Source organism: Lacerta agilis, chromosome 4, assembly GCF_009819535.1.
Source record: "Lacerta agilis isolate rLacAgi1 chromosome 4, rLacAgi1.pri, whole genome shotgun sequence".
Lineage (NCBI taxonomy): Eukaryota > Metazoa > Chordata > Lepidosauria > Squamata > Lacertidae > Lacerta > Lacerta agilis.
In genome coordinates, this window is record NC_046315.1 from 6160518 (window position 1) to 6177338 (window position 16821).

At 45.4% G+C, this 16821-nt stretch overlaps 3 protein-coding genes across 5 annotated transcripts in view; 2 read left to right on the forward strand and 1 right to left on the reverse strand.

The window, feature by feature from the left end:
• The window catches only part of LOC117045139, a 415311-nt gene that overhangs the window by 238854 nt on the left and 159636 nt on the right, over positions 1-16821 (forward strand). The window lies entirely within an intron of this gene.
• On the reverse strand, positions 1125-14178 carry PAAF1 (proteasomal ATPase associated factor 1). Of its 2 annotated transcripts, XM_033145939.1 has the most exons (12): positions 14028-14178; positions 11725-11765; positions 10994-11097; positions 10142-10231; positions 8830-8928; positions 7699-7849; positions 6346-6540; positions 5114-5205; positions 4271-4386; positions 3564-3646; positions 2994-3076; positions 1125-1788 (listed from the first exon to the last, which is right to left on the reverse strand). In XM_033145939.1, exons 1-12 carry the CDS (start codon positions 14072-14074, stop codon positions 1711-1713), a joined length of 1179 nt encoding a protein of 392 aa, XP_033001830.1. In that variant the 5' UTR covers positions 14075-14178; the 3' UTR covers positions 1125-1710. The 2 variants fall into 2 exon arrangements, 1 of the variants encoding a protein (XP_033001830.1); XR_004426404.1 differs by lacking the exon at positions 3564-3646 and having other exon boundaries at positions 1745-1788.
• Positions 14270-16241, forward strand: LOC117045158 (cytochrome c oxidase assembly factor 4 homolog, mitochondrial). Of its 2 annotated transcripts, none has more exons than XM_033145955.1 (2): positions 14270-14468; positions 15786-16241. In XM_033145955.1, exon 2 carries the CDS (start codon positions 15796-15798, stop codon positions 16057-16059), a length of 264 nt encoding a protein of 87 aa, XP_033001846.1. In that variant the 5' UTR covers positions 14270-14468; positions 15786-15795; the 3' UTR covers positions 16060-16241. The 2 variants fall into 2 exon arrangements, with proteins under 2 accessions (XP_033001846.1, XP_033001847.1); XM_033145956.1 differs by having other exon boundaries at positions 14455-14473.

Sequence of the window (16821 nt, forward strand, 5' to 3'; positions counted from 1 at the left end):
TGGAGGGAACAAGGAGAAGGGGACGACAGATGATGAGATGGTTGGACAGTGTTCTTGAAGCTACTAACATGAGTTTGGCCAAACTGCGGGAGGCAGTGAAGGATAGGCGTGCCTGGCGTGCTCTGGTCCATGGGGTCACGAAGAGTCGGACACGACTGAACAACAACAACAACAACAAATCTTCCACAACAGTAAACCATTCGGATCTTAAGCTGCTTCTGTGTGTTAACAGGTACTGGGAGCAACTTCCACTGCCTTGGCATATTGTACAGTCATACCTCGTGTTGCGTACGCTCCGTGTTGCGTACGTTCGAGTTACGCACCTCCGCGACCCGGATGTCCTCCACGGAGCGTGCACGACGCACGTGTGTGCAGAAGCATTCTGCGCACTTCACACATGCGCAGAAGCACAAAAACCCGCAAATTTCCGGGTTTTTTCTTTTGTTCGTTCGTGTTACGTACGCCCAGGTTACGTGGCACGACCCGGAACGGATTGTGTACGTAACACGGGGTACCACTGTACTGTATCAGATTCCTGACCGATCACTCTCTCCATCAACAAAGAAGTTACAGGAACTGATGTTGCAATTTTGTCCTTGTTAAGTTACGGCAGGAGGGGAAGCCTTGGCCCCCCAGCAAGATGTTGCAGAACCACCAACTCCCATTGGCACTAGCAAACATAATGGCAGATTGAAGAATTTAATTCTCATATCTTTAGCTGTTTCATTTGAATTAACTATTTTGTTTCATTTTATTTTGTTGTTCTCTACTCTTGTCTTTTGGATAGGGCAGGGTATAAACATAGTTTAGTGAAAACAGAGTGTTTCGATCCCACCAGATTGCAGCAGACCCCACAAGCTGCTCTTCCTGCGTAGCTCCTGAAAAGTAATTTTTGCGCTCCGTGTTATGAGGTCAGATGAGAGAGCTGAACCCTAATTTCATCTTGTCAAGGATGAAAGGAGGCCTAGTGAGAGCCTCAAATGACAAAAAAAACAACAACCCTCCGCAATTGGTTGTTGGGAATCAAAGATCAATGGTAAGCGAAGAATGGTAAGAGAAGAGGATTAAAAAGGAAAATCAATGAGGGCTGCTCCCGAGAGAATCAACATAATTGGGCCAACAGCTTGAGATCAAAGCAGCTTTATTTGAAGATGGAAACTTACAACTAGCAGACTGCTTACTGGTGGGCAGTGAGAATTGCCACAGACGAGTAATTCTGCAAGGAGGGCATGAGATGGAAACAAAAAGGTTGCTGCAGTTTGCAGCTCAAGGCAAGCCTGAGCAGGGGTTATTCCAATACACCCCTTTCTATTGACATCCGCTGGCCTCCCTTTGCCTTGCTCACATCAGCTCCTTTCCCCTCACTTAGGAACAACCACCAGCCACAAAGTGGGTATGAAAAACACTTTTGCAAACACAAAAAGGGCACTATTGACCCAACAAACTTTCCGTGCTGTTCGGCGCAGGGAAACGGCTTTAAACTTTCAAAGCTGCCGTGTTCACATCTCTCGGCAGGAAGGTTAACTACAGCTTGATCTTGGGTGCTCTCAAAGTGGCCCCTACATCTCACGCCTGAGTGCTCTATTCACGCTACCGTACAAAGTCCTGGAAACGGGGGACACGGATATATGACTTGTTTCAAATAGGTGTTCAAGTAATCCCTGAAGTGCGTCCAGCATTCATAGCGCAGTGTTCATGGCTTTCATAAAGTCAGAGGTCTGAAAGCTGGTATCTCCTCACTGTTCCGTCTCTGCAACATGTGTACACCTGTTTTTCCCATGTGGCCACCTAAAAAGACGGTAACAAAAGAGGTTTCAGAAGTGGTATTATTACAATCAAGTAAGAAGCTGGATTAGTTCATTCCTTAACACTGACGCCTTCCCATGCTATGTGCTGTATATATTATTTTTCATGTAGGTTATATATAGGCTTTTTGTTTTACAGTGCAAGGGCCTGGGAAGTTTGATGTTACCTGCTCTAATCTGTATTGAGTTAAGGAGGTTTAACTGTTATCTCTGTCTTTTACGTTCACCTAAAACCACCTCCTTTTTTATCATTCCAGTCCCAGGTGAATATGACTGCTAAAAAAGCGTGTTAGATTGTGCCCTGTATGCTGTCAACATTCAGTCGATGCTTTAGAAAGAATAAGGCAAGGACAGCTGCATTGTTTTCCAGTTATTAGGCTGTCTGTCAGCATGCTTTTTATTACATTTTTATCATTGATGTTCTGTAAAGCGTTTTTAATTGTTCTGCAGTGCCCTGGAATCTTTTGATAACGGGTGGTATATTGAATGAATGAATGAATAAAAAGAAGAAGAACCGCATCTTACCCTAAGGGAGGGAATTGCAGAGGGAGGGAAGACAAAATTCCCTTGGTGTTATGGAAAAAATGGGCTGCTACACGGTGTTAAGAAACAGTCGTGAAATGATACTGGAAAATGGGAAGTGCAGTGCCGTATTTCTGCACTGTTCAGAAAGAACAGGTATGAGTTCCTACTGGTGGGCAAAGATCTCTTACTGTCAGAAAGTTTTTTCATATGTTTAGTCGGAATGTCCTTTCTTTGAACTTGAGTCCTACCCCCCAGAGCTTGCTTCCTCTTCCACGTGACAGCCCTTGAGATATTTGAAAATGGCTATCGTATCTCCTCTCAGTCTCTTTTCCAGGTTAAACATACCCAGCACCTTCAACCATTCCTCATACGGCTCGGTCATCTGTCATGCATGATCTATCTGAGATTCCTGCATTGCAGGGGTTTGGACTAGATGACTCTCAGGTCCCTCCCAACTGTACGAATTCTATGATTCTGAGATTCTATGAATGAGTGTGTATGATAAAATAATAAATAGTTAAATATTTTATCATAATTTTATTCCCCAAGTTTTCCTATTTCCTTTCTTCCCTGGAGTTAAGCAGCGATTTCTGCGTTTTCTCTGGGTGAAAACCCGCTTTGCCGAGACCAAGACGAAAACGGGCCTTTCCCCTTGTACGATACCTTGTAAACGGGGTCGCAGTCTGGCCCAGTGAGCTCAGCCACATGATCAAGATCTTGCTGCATAATAAAGCAGGTTCCATCACCTGGAAAGAGATGCAGAGCATGTGAAAGGCAGGAAACTGCAGTTCACATCCCAAGCCTTCACATTCTACATACCAGTGTCATTATGTTGCCCACCCACTGGTGCAAGATACGGAGAAATCAAATGTGAGAAACCTGCTGGATCCTTAAGTGCAATGCTGTAAGCTTTCTGTATATGGAGAATACAGTCAAACCTTGGTTGTTGAACATAATCCATTCTGGAAGACAGTTTGACTTCCGAAACGTTCAACAACCAAGGATCAAAGGGTGGTCGGCAAAGTCATTGTAGAAAAAAGGGGGGGGGGAAACCTCTCTGGAAGCCATTTGGCTTCCGAACAATGTTCGAAAAACAAACATTTACAGTGGTACCTCGCAAGACAAATGCCTTGCACAACGAAAAACTCGCTAGATGAAAGGGTTTTACGATTGTTTAGGTGACTCGCAAGACAAATTTGAAAGATAAATTTTGAAAGAAAAGAGGAGCACTACCTTGGCTGGCAATAAATCCATCTCTAAAAGGGAGCAGAGAAAGAACCGGTGCTCCTGATCTATGGACAACACGAACTGGAGCCCTAGAGAGAGCAGCAGGAACCTTTATCACAAAGAGTCGCTCACATTATAAGAGTTTGCCAGAATTTTTCTTAAAGAGACAAATAAAATGGGCCATGTTGTATAGCAGGGGTCAGCAACCTGTGGCCCATGGGGGTTGTTTAAATGGCCCACGAGCCGCCCCTGAACTGAGCCGCCTGTTCGGTGAGCCCCCGCGTGCTGCGCTAAACCGGCACAGCACGGAGTGGGGACTCACTTCCGCAGCGCCGGAAATTGTGTCTGCGCAGATGTGATCCAGCCCATGGAGTGATCTCCGTGGGAGTGAACCGGCCCAGGCGAGGTAAACCTTGCCAACCCCTGTTGTATAGAGAGCATAAGAAGCTGCCTTGAATCAGAGCCAGATCATCGGTCCACCTAGCTCTGTATTGGTTACACTGACTGGCAGGGACTCTCCAGGGTTTTAAGCAGGGAGTCTTCTCCTACTCTTACCTGGAGATGCCACTGAGAATTGAACCCAGGACTTTCGGTAGATGCTCTGCCACTGAGCTTACAGCCCTTCCCCAGTGACATGCATGGCTGGAGCAACATGGGGAGCAGCAACGATGCTCCTAAGGCCATGTTAACAGCTGCCCTTCAATTCTACTCACCTGGTGTTTCGCACATCCAGCTGGTATATATTTCCATCTTGCGTGCCGCCAAGAAGGTAGATGTTGGAGAGGAATGTGCAGCAATTAAATGCATCTGAGCCGACAAACAGAAAAACCTGAGGAGGAAACAAGCAAGAGGGAATGAAAAGCAGATTGTGATGCTACTCCATGAGAGAGAGAGAGAGAGAGAGAGAGATCCAGCTAGGAAAAATGGCAGTTGAAATTTCTGTTGAAAAAAGCATGTTCCCAAACAGCCTCTGACCAGATATAGTTTCAGGGAACTGTCCCCAATGCAGTGCAAGGTGGTGGAAGGGCTCTCCAGATGCTACAGAGAGCCCCAGTCCCACCTTGCAAGCAGCACCTCCTCTGGTAGTGAAAATAGCAGCGAGACGTCCAGCGAGGAGGGGCAGAGTTCACAGGGGAAAGGGAGTAGAGGCTCTGGGGATGTAAGAGAGACCCAACACTCCCCCAGGCCCGAGGGCGATACAGGGGGAACGCAATTTCCGTCGCCCCAAAGACATCGTGGGGTGAAATGAAAGGATGGAAGGCGGGGTTTTGTATACCGAAACTCTTTTGTTGGGGTCAGAACCGGAAGGGGCCATTCCCGGATTCTGACATCGCTTGATAAAAGACATGAACCTTTTAGCTCTGCACTGTACACAGTTTGCACAATAAAATCATTAAAGGAAACAGCGGGGTCCTGGCTGCTTACTCATGAGCAACTAACGGAGAACCTTACAGGTAGACCTGGCTGGATTGTTGGCATTGTGTGTCTGGCAATAGGCTCAAAAACAAGTAACAGCAGAAAAGGCAACATTAAACACGGTCATGGTGCTATCTTACCGGCTGCCTGCTATGCAACCCCACCCCTTGCAGCTTTTTGTCCTCTCGAGCCAACAGCAGGAGTTTCCCTTCTGTTCCGATTTCACGCTCACCTGTGTTGGAAAGAAACATGGTTAGGATTAGCAGCTGCCATTTGTTAAATAATAATAATAATAATAATAATAATAATAATAATAATAATAATAATTTATTATTTGTACCCTGCCCATCTGGCTGGGTCTCCCCAGCCACTCTGGGTGGCTTCCAACAAATATTAAAATACATTAAAAGGACAGAATCATGGACAAACGAGGGGTGATGGGAGCAGCCATGTTTGCAGCTCACATGGTTGAGTTTTACATAGGGGCACATAGGCGATGGAAGCTGGATCCTTGCCTATTTTACTTCTCTGCCATCCCAGACACAGAACCTCCCTAATCCCTGCTCCACATTGCCGGAAGTGAGCCAAACTAGGAGAAATGTTCCTGAAGCAACACTCTGCTTTTCATGTATTTGGAACAGGACAGAAATGTGAAGGACCAAACCTCGTGAGTTGAATTTGCCCCTTCAGTTCTGCTCACGAAGCACAGTGTGTTTGTGCCCAGATGCTATGGTCAAAGATTGGCAACACATTTTTTTGAATGGTAGGGAGTGCGAATGAATGAGTGCATGCATATGTGTGCATAAGGTTGTCCTTCCTCTCAGTATGCTTTTTCAAACTTCATTTGATTGAATGAATATAAAGGCTTTATTTTTAAACAAAGTTGGACCACAAACCTCTCCATAAAAAGTTAGCAGGTCAGCATCAATGTTACCCTTATCTTTTAATGTATTTTAATTATTATACTTGTCATATGAAGCTCCGTTATACTGACCTGGAGGACTGGTCTACCAGCTTTCCCCCAGATCTGGAGCCCTCTAGATCAGGGTTGTCTAACTGGTCAACTGCAATCGAAAGGTCGATCCCTCTCGATTGGTGGAAGTGAAAAGCAATGAACTGAAACTGGCTTCTCCTGTGCTCAAAGGTCAGTGGCACTACACACGGCTACTATGGCTCCTCCCCTGCTGGTCTGGCCCTGCCTAATCAGCCAATACAAAACATCCTCCTCTCTCCCAGCAATTAATTACAGTCAAAATGAAACCAGGAGTTATTTTCAGGTGTGCAACTTTTTGGCATGACTTTATGACCATAAAAGTGCCCCTGCTTCTTCTTTTTTAAGAAAGAGAACACTTGCCTAATGTTGTTAACTTACTAGGTATTTTTTCGGGAGAGCCCAAGTTTAAGGTGTTGTCGGCCTCACCCAAAGCGACACCATTGACTGGAGAGCCACAATCTGCGACAACCCCCAGGCAGGACGATGTCCCGCAGTCCCAGAGGCGGGCAGTGCCATCCCGAGAACTTGAGACCACATTCCTTCCTCGATCCACAATGGCTGTGTCCAGAATTCCTGCAGGACGGCAAAGGAAACGCTCGGAGGAAATAAAAAAGAAGTCTATCCACTCTCTGACACAACTCCGCCCCCCCAACGCCATAATCCTGACCAAAGCACACCACAAGGAAGGAGTCAGCAGCTAAGACAGCCTCAGAGAACCAAAGAGAAGGTTGCAGATTTACCAGCTCATCTAGGTGACAACCACACTATACATTTCAAACATGTGGCTTCCTCCTAAAGAATCCTGGGAACTGCAGTTTGTTAAGGGTGCTGGGAATTGTAGCTCTGTGAGGGGTAAGATACAGTTCTCAAGATACTTAGGTGGAAGCCATGTGCTTTCAATGTATGGTGTGGATGTGAGCCTAGTTTAGATGAAAATCCAGTCTAATCTCAGATATCTGGGGCCTCAAATGTCTTTTTGTGTGTGTGTGTGCAACTGCAAAATTGCGTACTGTGTTAGCACTTAGCTCTAATAGATCAATAGCAAATGATTACAAGTGAACATAAGATCGTAAGAGGAGGCCTGCTGGATCAGGCCAATGGCCCATCTAGTCAAGCATCCTATTCCTACAGTGGCCAACAAAATGCCTTTGTGAAATGAGCAAGGAAGTGCATTCACTGGTTTCCAACAATACATTCAGTTCTAATAGATGCAGCTGTCCACAGCTGCTGATACAATTACATATAAAACAAAATAAATCCAATCCTACAAATTCTTGTATCTGCTCAGTTCTGCTGTGGTAAATCTCTCCAACAAGAGACAGCTGGCTCTGATAACTTAAGACGAATTTGCGTAATTTTGGCAATCTGTAACTTTGAGGTTTTCAGGACAGATGATCAGGAGTTTTTGCTTGACAGTTAGCTTGTATTCACCAGGGTCCTGCCAGTGCCTTTATCCCTGACCTCACATTGTGCATATGTGCAAGGGGTAGGGACCATCCTATGATCACTTCCTCCTCTCAAAGTTGCACTGAGCTTTGGAATTCCACAGCTATCAGGTACAACTGCCCTTGTCCTCCAGGTTCGTTTAGGTGGTGAGCTGCAGAGGTGCTCAGAACACCTTATCAGCTCAGCCGCAAAAGAGAAACACCAGCCTCTTTCTCCAGCTTGGAACTTAACTCAACTTCAGCTGCTATTACAACTGCATTTATTTCAGCTGCCAATTTCCTGTACCTGCTTTGTGACCCTGAAATGTTACCACGCATTTGGCATCCTCCGCAGACCAGATCTTTAGCCGGGCATCCATCCCCCCACTCAGGACCACAATGCCTGACGGGAAAAATCTGCAGCAATTCACATCGTAGACGTGGCCTTCCAGACATCTCTGGGAAGACAAAAGAATCGAGTGCTAGTTAAAAGCCTCATCACATCCTCTGCCTTGTTACTTAGCAACAGCCATCTTATATGCCAAGCACACTGGCTGGCTGCACTGCCTCCATGACATCACTGCATCCTAGATTGTCACTGTCTATTTTGTTTCTTTGCAGAGATTATATCACTGAGGTTCTGGAAGTATCCTAAAGCCATAATCAAGGGTAATTAAATCTAGGGCAGCTGCCCAAACAAGGCACACATATGCCTGAGATTTCCAGGACACAGCAGACCTATTTCTCACTAAGATGCTAAGCTTGCATCAACTTAAGACTGCAGGTGGGAGCTTGATTTAAAAACAAAAAAACAAAAAACCCTACATAAACTAGCATGTCAGAAAGAAGTGTCATAATCTACCCTTTTCCCCAATATACTTCCCTTTGTGAGACTCTACCTGCTATCTGAAACTGTAGTCCAGACACAGGGTTAGCATCACAGTGAGAGTTGTGCCACTGTTAGTAAACTCATTATACGGAAAGCAGTCAAGCAGAGGGGGGTGGATCAGAAGTAAAATAATAGTTGACTTCCTGAACTCATTTCTAACCAGTCAGAGTGTTGTGACATGGAAATCGGATGGTCCTCAACATGGTGAAGGAGACCAGGTCCCAATTCCTTTATGAAAAGAAGTAGTGGGGGGTATGGATTTCCCTACCCATTGAGAAGACAGGACATACAGCAATAATACACTACAGGAAAGGAGGGTTAGGTTAAATATCACAAACAACTTCCTTGCCACGACCCACAGGTGCACAATCGCACATGCACTTCAGATTTTTCATGTTGTTTTTCTCTCCCTCTGCCAGTGATATCAAACTACTTGTAAAACTGTGGAGTTTGAACAGCAGTTTGAGGAGGGAAGGGATTAGTTCAACATTCAAGGATTTAGACTGCAGGTTCCTTAAGGGCAAATTTCAACCTCAATACAGGTCTTACTCTTATTTCTCCATTAGCAGCCTGCCAAATTTTCATAGCTCCATCAGCACTGGTTGATACTCCAAGTCCTCCGCCACTAGAAATGTCAAGGCAAGTAATCTAAGATGGAGAGGAAGAGAATATGAATAAATGACCACAATCTAGAAAAAGTGCAATATTGATGGGCACTGGCATGTTATACAGTTCGGTCCATGTATTACTAAACAAACCATAGGCTAATGCGTTTATTGAGAAATCTCTGTTCCATATAATTAAACTGTCAATTTGCAAAACACAGGCTATTCAAGGAGACATATAAAAGATCAAATCGTTATATGATCAAAAAATGGTTGCCAGGTTTTTGAGTACCTCTAATACAGATGATATACAACTGTGTATAAAATAATAGGCAAAACCATTTTGAACTTAATAATAATAATAATAATAATAATAATAATAATAATAATAATTTATTACTTATACCCCACCCATCCGGCTGGGTTTCCCCAGCCACTCGAGGCAGCTCCCAACAGAATATTAAAAACAGGATAATACATCAAACATTAAAAACTTCCCTAAATATGGCTGCCTTCAGATGTCTTCTAAAAGTCAGATAGTTGTTTATTTCCTTGACATCTGATGGGAGGGCATTCCACAGGGCAGGCGCCACCACCAAGAAGGCCCTCTGCCTGTTTCCCTGCAACCTCACTTCTCGCAGTGAGGGAACCGCCAGAAGGTCCTCGGAGCTGGACTTCAGTGTCCGGGCTGAACAATGGGGGTGGAGTCGCTCCTTCAGGAGCAAATGATGCAACAAACTCTCAGCCCCCCTGCCCCCTTGACATGTCCTCCCCAGCCTTGACCACCTCCTTCCCTAGATGACTTTAAATTTCTGCTGTCACTCAGAAGAACATACCTACCTGTGTAACATATAGACAGGTTTGTACTTGGGAGTTTAGCATTTGGTGGGATGGATAATTGGTGTGAGAGATTGCGAAGCAGTTTGAAGAAGAGGAATTGGAACAGTGGGAAAGCCTGAGGAATTTGTGAAGAGTTGCAGGACTTCAAATCAGGTGAACTTGGAACTTGGCTGTGGACTTTAACACAACAAGGACTTTGAAGCAAAGAATCCTTTCTGGGCTGAGAGAGAGAAGACTTCTTGTACCATCTGGAACTTGTGTGTGTATGGAGTGTGGTGTACAGCTGTTTTCTGCGGCAAGCTTCCACAGCATATACACCCAGCACTGACAAGAACACTGCAACTCATTTAATTAACTGAAGCTGCACCATCATTTAAAGTCTTCTTATGAAAAACCACTTTGTAAAAAATACTTACGCTTTTTTGATGGATTCTACAGAAGGCTGTGTAGGGTGCCAGAAATTTGGTGGAGGCATTTTCACGAGGGCAGGAAACAAGCAGACTTTTCTGCAGTAGGTAGAACAGAAAGGAGGAGGTAACATTTATGGGAAGTAGATTATGTACACATAGACCCATCATCACAAAACCCAGTAACTTGGGACTAATATGGTGAAAACTCCTGACAATAAAGCAGGTAGCCACAATGGTTTTTGATGTTTCTATTAAATATCATAGATATGAAATAAACCATTTCAGTAATGAATAATTTTATCTGAAGAAGTGTGCATGCACACGAAAGCTCACACCAAGAACAAACTTAGTTGGTCTCTAAGGTGCTACTGGAAGGAATTTTTGATTTTATATTTTGTTTTGACTATGGCTACCTACCTGTAACTGGAATAATTTTGAGTGTCGCCTTATACCGTGAGCCCCAAGAGGGAGAAAAAATTAATGTTTAAGAAAATGAGCTCTAAGTTGCTCTAAGGCCATTTATTCCTCCAGTAGAAGCCCAAACCCATAAAATATAATAATCTGAATTGGGGCTCTGACAGTCAGAAGGCACAATATAAATCCAACAAATAAAAAAATGCAGTTATGACAGAGGACACTTCCACACAGCAGTTTCTTGTTAATTCAGTGTTGTTCATGCATGTGTTTTGTGTAATGTGCACAGGACACCATCCTCGTCAAAATGACATCCCATATCCCCCCACCTCAATTTAATCCAGATCAAATTCAGATTATAAATCTGACATAGAAATCCAGAGTTAGCTTAGTTCTTGCTACAAGTCACTAGCCTGCCCTTCAACTTCCATCATGTGACAGTACCTTAGTTATTTCACTGACAACAAATCCTTCAGAGGCTACGACTTCAGGAATTCCATCTGAGCTCACCCCCTGACAAGTCAGCTTACCATACAAAGTAGGTTTTCCTACAGCATGCAAAAAACACAAACAAAAGACTTAAAAGGTGTTGAATACTTTAGACAGTATGTTATAAAGCCATCCTTATCTACCTGTATATAGGTTTTATTTTTAATGGAGATCTTCAACATAAGTTCCTCTTCTAGCTAGAGACAAATGTGATTCACTTTTAGTTAATGCTTCACAAACAGTTCTCTGTCAGGTTTATTATGATACTCCCACTTGTAGCAGACTAACATAAATAAATAGTAATAAAATGAATCAAACAAAATAAGGGGAAATCAGAGAACGAGGCTTGTTAAACTCTTAACACACATTTCCACCAAGTACCAATGACTAATAATGCTGAAGTTTTTTTGTAAGCAAGACTTTCATCTAAAAATTGATTCTAGCTTGTTTTAAAAAAATAGATAAATTTGTTATTTCAGCTTCACAAACCCAAGTCTCTCTAACTCAGGATTTGAATACTGGCAGAATTTCAGAGCTTGGAGCTTAAGCTAAACTGTGTGTGGGGAGAGAGAGATAGAGAGGGAAGAGAAGAGAAGAGAAGAGAAGAGAAGAGAACTGGTTGGACACAAAGAGAATGGAACTGTACATTAACACCACAAAAGGGGCAGAGGACTCTTCTTGTTCACCTGGGCTGCTGCAGCTTAGCCATGCCTGCTCCTCATTCTTCCTGCAAAGATGAGAAACTCCAGTTAGCATAAAGCAGAGACAGCCAACGTGGGGCCCTCCGAATGTTGCTAGGCTACATCTCCCATCATCCTGTACCACTGACTTTGCTAGCTAGGGCTGAGGGAAGTTGTGATCCAACATCAGTTATACCATGTTGGCTATCGCTAGCATGACGAATCAGATGCTCACTTGGCACCAGCTTGGAGGGGGATCAGATGAAATTGGCTTTTGGGGTGTTAACTTGTAACCCGTTTCCTGTGTCAATTACTCAGTTTGTGGGGCAGCACAAGACACAGGATTCACAGCCCAAAATGAGCACAAAACGTTGGCATCCGTTTGAAGGGGATGCAAAATTTTAGGGTTATACATTAATGAAACTGAAGTAGATGGAGGTTTGGAAAGGAGCAGCTATTGAGTTCATTCAAGGCTAAAGGGATAGGAGGGGCCACTTCTTCATTATTATTATTAGTGCAGGCTGAAGTATTTGGGGGAGCTGGAGAGCATTTAAGGGACAAAAAACACCCCAAAATTTGGTGCGGGGTGAGAGAAGGGAGGTTGCAAATGACAGATGGTGGAGGGCAGACTATGGGAGCACCCTGGCATCATACCCAAGGAGAGGGCAGTGAAAGCAAAGGGCAAAACCCTTCAAGTCAAAGCAGGCAACCCTTCTGGAAGGAACAAAAACCTTGAGGATGGTGAAGGCAGGCAGGCAGATTTCTTTGTGCTCAACTCAAAAAGGTGAACCCAAGAAGGAAGCTCAACTCCCCATGAATGGTCTGCCCTATTTTGAGGTGGGCAGAACGACTGCTGAAAGAACCAACAGCAGCAGGTGATGTGAAGGGGGCTGAAAAACAAGTGAAAGTGCAAGTGTGTGGGGGGGAGATGCATCTGAGGGGGCACTGAAAATGGGGGACAAGGAGGCAGGGAAGAGACAAGTTTGAGGGAGGCACTGAAATAGGGGTCAAGGGGGAAGAAGAGAGACATGTTTGAGGGAGCACTGAAAATGGGAGGGAAAAGGCAAGTTTGAGGGGGCACTGAAAATGAGGGGCAGGGAGGGAAGAGACAAGTTTGAGGGGGGCACTGAAATGGGGGTCAATGGGGAAGAAGAGAGAGTTTGAGGGGGCATTGAAAATACGGTTGCCAGCTGTCCACTATTTGAGTGGCCAGTCCACTTTTTCACATTATGTTCACTATTTTTTTTCACAAAATAGTGGACATTTTTTTATTCAAAAGCTTTAGGATGAAATGGTATTTTAATACGTGTTAAAATGTTTGTAAGAAAATATTTTATTTAATTTACCCCCCCCCCACTTGTCCACTATTTTTTGGAAGCAGACCTGGCAACCCTAATTGAAAATGAGGGGCAAGGAGTGGGGGAGAAGAGACAAGTTTGAGGGCGTCGCTGAAAATGGGGGTCAAGGGGGAAGAAGAGAGGCAGTTTGAGGGGGCACTGAAAATGGAGGGGCGAGGGAGGAAAAAAGCCAAGTTTGAGGGGGCATTGAAAATGAGGGACAAGGAGTGGGGCAGAAAAGTTTGAGGGGGGCACTGAAATGGGGGTCAAGGGGGAAGAAGAGAGATACAGTTTGAGGGGGCACTGAAAATGGAGGGGTGAGGGAGGAAAAAAGCAAAGTTTGAGGGGGCACTGAAAATGAGGGGCAAGGAGTGGGGGAGAAGAGAAAAGTTTGAGGGGGGTACTGAAATGGGGGTCAAGGGGGAAGAAGAGAGGCAGTTTGAGGGGGCATTGAAAATGGAGGGGCAAGGTAGGAAAAAAGCCAAGTTTGAGGGGGAACTGAAAATGAGGGGCAAGGAGTGGGGGAGAAGAGACAAGTTTGAGGGGGTCACTGAAAATGGGGGTCAAGGGGGGAAGAAGAGAGGCAGTTTGAGGGGGCATTGAAAATGGAGGGGTGAGGGAGGAAAAAAGCCAAGTTTGAGGGGGCACTAAAAATGAGGGGCAAGGAGTGTGGGAGAAGAGACAAGTTTGAGGGGGTCGCTGAAAATGGGGGTCGAAGAGCCATGTTTGAGGGGGCACTGAAAATTGGGGGCAAAGTAAGGAGAAGAGGCAAGTTTGAGGAGGGACTGAAATGGGGGGGAAGAGGACGAGAGAAGTTTGAGAGGTGCGCTGAAAATGGGGGCGAGGCGTCATGAGGGAGCAGGGGTAAGTTTGAGGGGGGCACTGAAAATGGGGGGCTAGGGGTGCCGACACTTCAGGTGCCCCCGCGTGGCCGTGAGGAGGGGGCAGGCGCGGGGAGGCCCTCTCGCCCACCTCAGCACCTGGTCCCAGTCGCTCTGGATCCTCACCACCGCCGCCATCTTGCCCTGGGCCCCTCCCCGGAAAGCGCATCCTGCTGCCCTCCCCCCGGAAGGCCCGGGCGCCGCCCACCAGGGAAGCAGCTTGGCCCGCTCGGGGGATTCCTCGGGAGAGGAGCGGAGGCCTCAGGAGAGCCCAAGGCCGAGGGGAGCAGGGCGGGCGTGGGAAGAAGGCCGCCGGGCGTGGACGTGGGCGGGCGGGCGGGCGGGCGGTCTCTCTCTTTTTTTGCCTGCGTAGCTCGGTGGGCGGGGCGCCCGGCGCGCGCGGGAAGCTAAGCAGGCTCAGCCCCGGACAGCTTTCGGATGGGAGACAGGAGCAGCAGCGGGCCGGGCGGCGTCGTCATTTCCGCGTAGCTTGGTCTTTCCCGCAGAGCACCTCGCCAAAGACTCCTCCCGAGTAAGGCCATAGCCGCCCAGGAGTATTAGAGGAGAGGGTCCCCAGCTCCTCCTGCAGATCGGGAATCGGCTAAGTCTGTGCAGGAAGGCTATTTATAAATAAGACAAGTTCTCCGGTTGATGTAGAAAGCGGAGTCAGTCTAAGGATCCGCAAGTGAAGTTTTCTTCACATCAACATGCCGAAAAACTTCAGTTATTACTTTTGCCTATACTGTACATAGGCTTTAGTAATCCAGGAGAATTGTCAGGAAAGTGGGGGAGAAACTCTAGGGCCTTTGAATGCAAAGTGTGGCAAATTCAGTATATTGCACATGCAAAATAAACTGTGCTCCCATCTTCTTTCTCATTCCCTCCATTCATCAGGCAAAATAACCATATCCGATGCCCTTTTAAATGTGTTGTGGCAGGGCGGATGATTGGTTTGTTTCTTATTTTTATTATGTATTTTGTGATTTTTATATTGTAATTTTATGTTGTGAACTGCCATGAGTATAGGGCAAGCTTCCTCAACCTCAACCCTCCAGATGTTTTGAGACTACAATTCCCATCATCCCTAACCACTGGTCCTGCTAGCTAGGGATCATGGGAGTTGTAGGCCAAAAACATCTGGAGGGCCGAGGTAGAGGAAGCCTGGTCTAGATGAACCTTGGAGTCCCTTCCAACTCTACAATTCTATGATACATGTTAAAGCACTTGTCAAAATTACATGCCAGGGAAACTTGCCTGAACAATAATAGATATTTTGGCAGGTTGAGGAAGCCTGATATAGAGCATAATAATAACTACCACCTAAGAGCTTTGGTTGATCTGTTTGACATCCTGTACCCTTTTAAAATGTTATTTTCGGAGGGGGGTGGTTTTGGGTTGCTGTTTTTATTCTGGTTATATGTGTTATCATTTCTGAGAACTGCCTGAAGACCTCAGGGCAGTATATAAACTCAATAAACAATAATAAGAGCTGACAAAGAGAAAATAGGGCTGCAATTCAGCTAACGAAACACGCAGCATATTGCTAACCATGTTTACTCAGTCCTATTGAATTCAGTGGGGCATATTCCCAGGTAAATGGGGTTAGGACTGCAGTCTTAATCTACTAATCACTTGTCCCTTCATTGATTGCTTTCAGAAATGTGAATAAAACTCTCTGCGTTATTTTATGTTTAAGAGGATAAGAGACATTGTACTGCTTTTATAAAATGCCTTTATCCAGCCTTTAGTAGGTACTGTTCAAGCAACTGTAATGACAACCGGGTGATCTCTTTCCCTTCTCTGTTGTTTTTTTTAATGCCCATTTCCTTCTCTCTCACCCTCCCTCCAGATCCACCAGGATGTCAAGTGCCAACCCCTCGGGTCACAACTGGAACCGGAAGCCAAAAGCGGAGGAGGAAGAGGAAGATCCCTTCGACAAAATGATCTCCCGCACCGGTTGCGCCTCTTTCCACTATGCGGTGCAGGAGTGCATGGCTGAACACCAGGACTGGCGGAAGTGCCAGGAGCAGGTGCGGAGCTTCAAGGACTGCATGATGGAACATGAGAAGCAGAGGATGGCAGAGCTGCACAGAAGACAGAAACAGCATCAAACCACAAGCTGACAGCTTTGCACAATGGGCAGTTCCCTTGCTTGGCTTGGCGGAAGTATTTAAATACCGGCAGCGCAGCACAGAGCTTGAGTCCTGGGGAAACTGTTGCTGTGGGAGGTGGTTCAAAGAGATGGGAAATAACTGCATGCATTACTCTTGCAGTAATCCCCTGGCTAAATTCTTCTGGTTTTTTTTTTTAACAGAACAAGCAAAACTTACTTTATTGCCAAAAAATAAAAAGTGGAATTTATTCTTTATTTTCTTAATCATTTAGGGGTTTTCTAAAGATGAAGTTATTGTAGAGATAGATAAGCACATCCTTATCACTCTCAATTATTTCCTGTCCCTTAATGCATACAAACTTAACTGCAGTCCTGAACCAGACTGCTTAGTTGGCATTCATGAATCCTGCCCCGTCCCACACTGGATTTGATAATTGCTCAGGAGTCTAGAATTAACGTTCAACTGGATTTGAGGGGGGGCAGTGGAAATAGTTTAGGGCAGGTCAGACGGTTGTTGTATATGCACACGAAACTCCTTTTAAGACCAATTCACAGAATGGGGACGAAATCTGCTAGAGAGCTCTATTTGTGTTGATTTCAAAATCCAGATGTTGTCTTCGAGGCTACACTACTGGACAGTTTGCTTCGGTGCCCACAACCCAGGTTCCAGGAGCCATGTGGGGAATTGCTTTTCTATCCCAGTTTCTAACACTGCCAGAAGCTGAATATTTCTTCACAACAGGATGGGACAGGTCCTCCACCAGACGTGAGA

What these genes read in the sequence shown, in the direction of transcription:
- PAAF1 (XM_033145939.1), bottom strand. Translation starts at nt 14,074, where the DNA reads ATGGCGGCGGTGGTGAGGATCCAGAGCGACTGGGACCAGGTGCTGAG. An exon ending in ATTTCAGGGTCACAAAGCAG is followed by an intron (nt 6,541 to 7,698) that starts GTACAGGAAATT and finishes GCCGTCCTGCAG; the next exon opens with GAATTCTGGACACAGCCATT. An exon ending in CTCTCCCGAAAAAATACCTA is followed by an intron (nt 5,206 to 6,345) that starts GTAAGTTAACAA and finishes TTTCCAACACAG; the next exon opens with GTGAGCGTGAAATCGGAACA.
- LOC117045158 (XM_033145955.1), top strand. Translation starts at nt 15,796, where the DNA reads ATGTCAAGTGCCAACCCCTCGGGTCACAACTGGAACCGGAAGCCAAAA.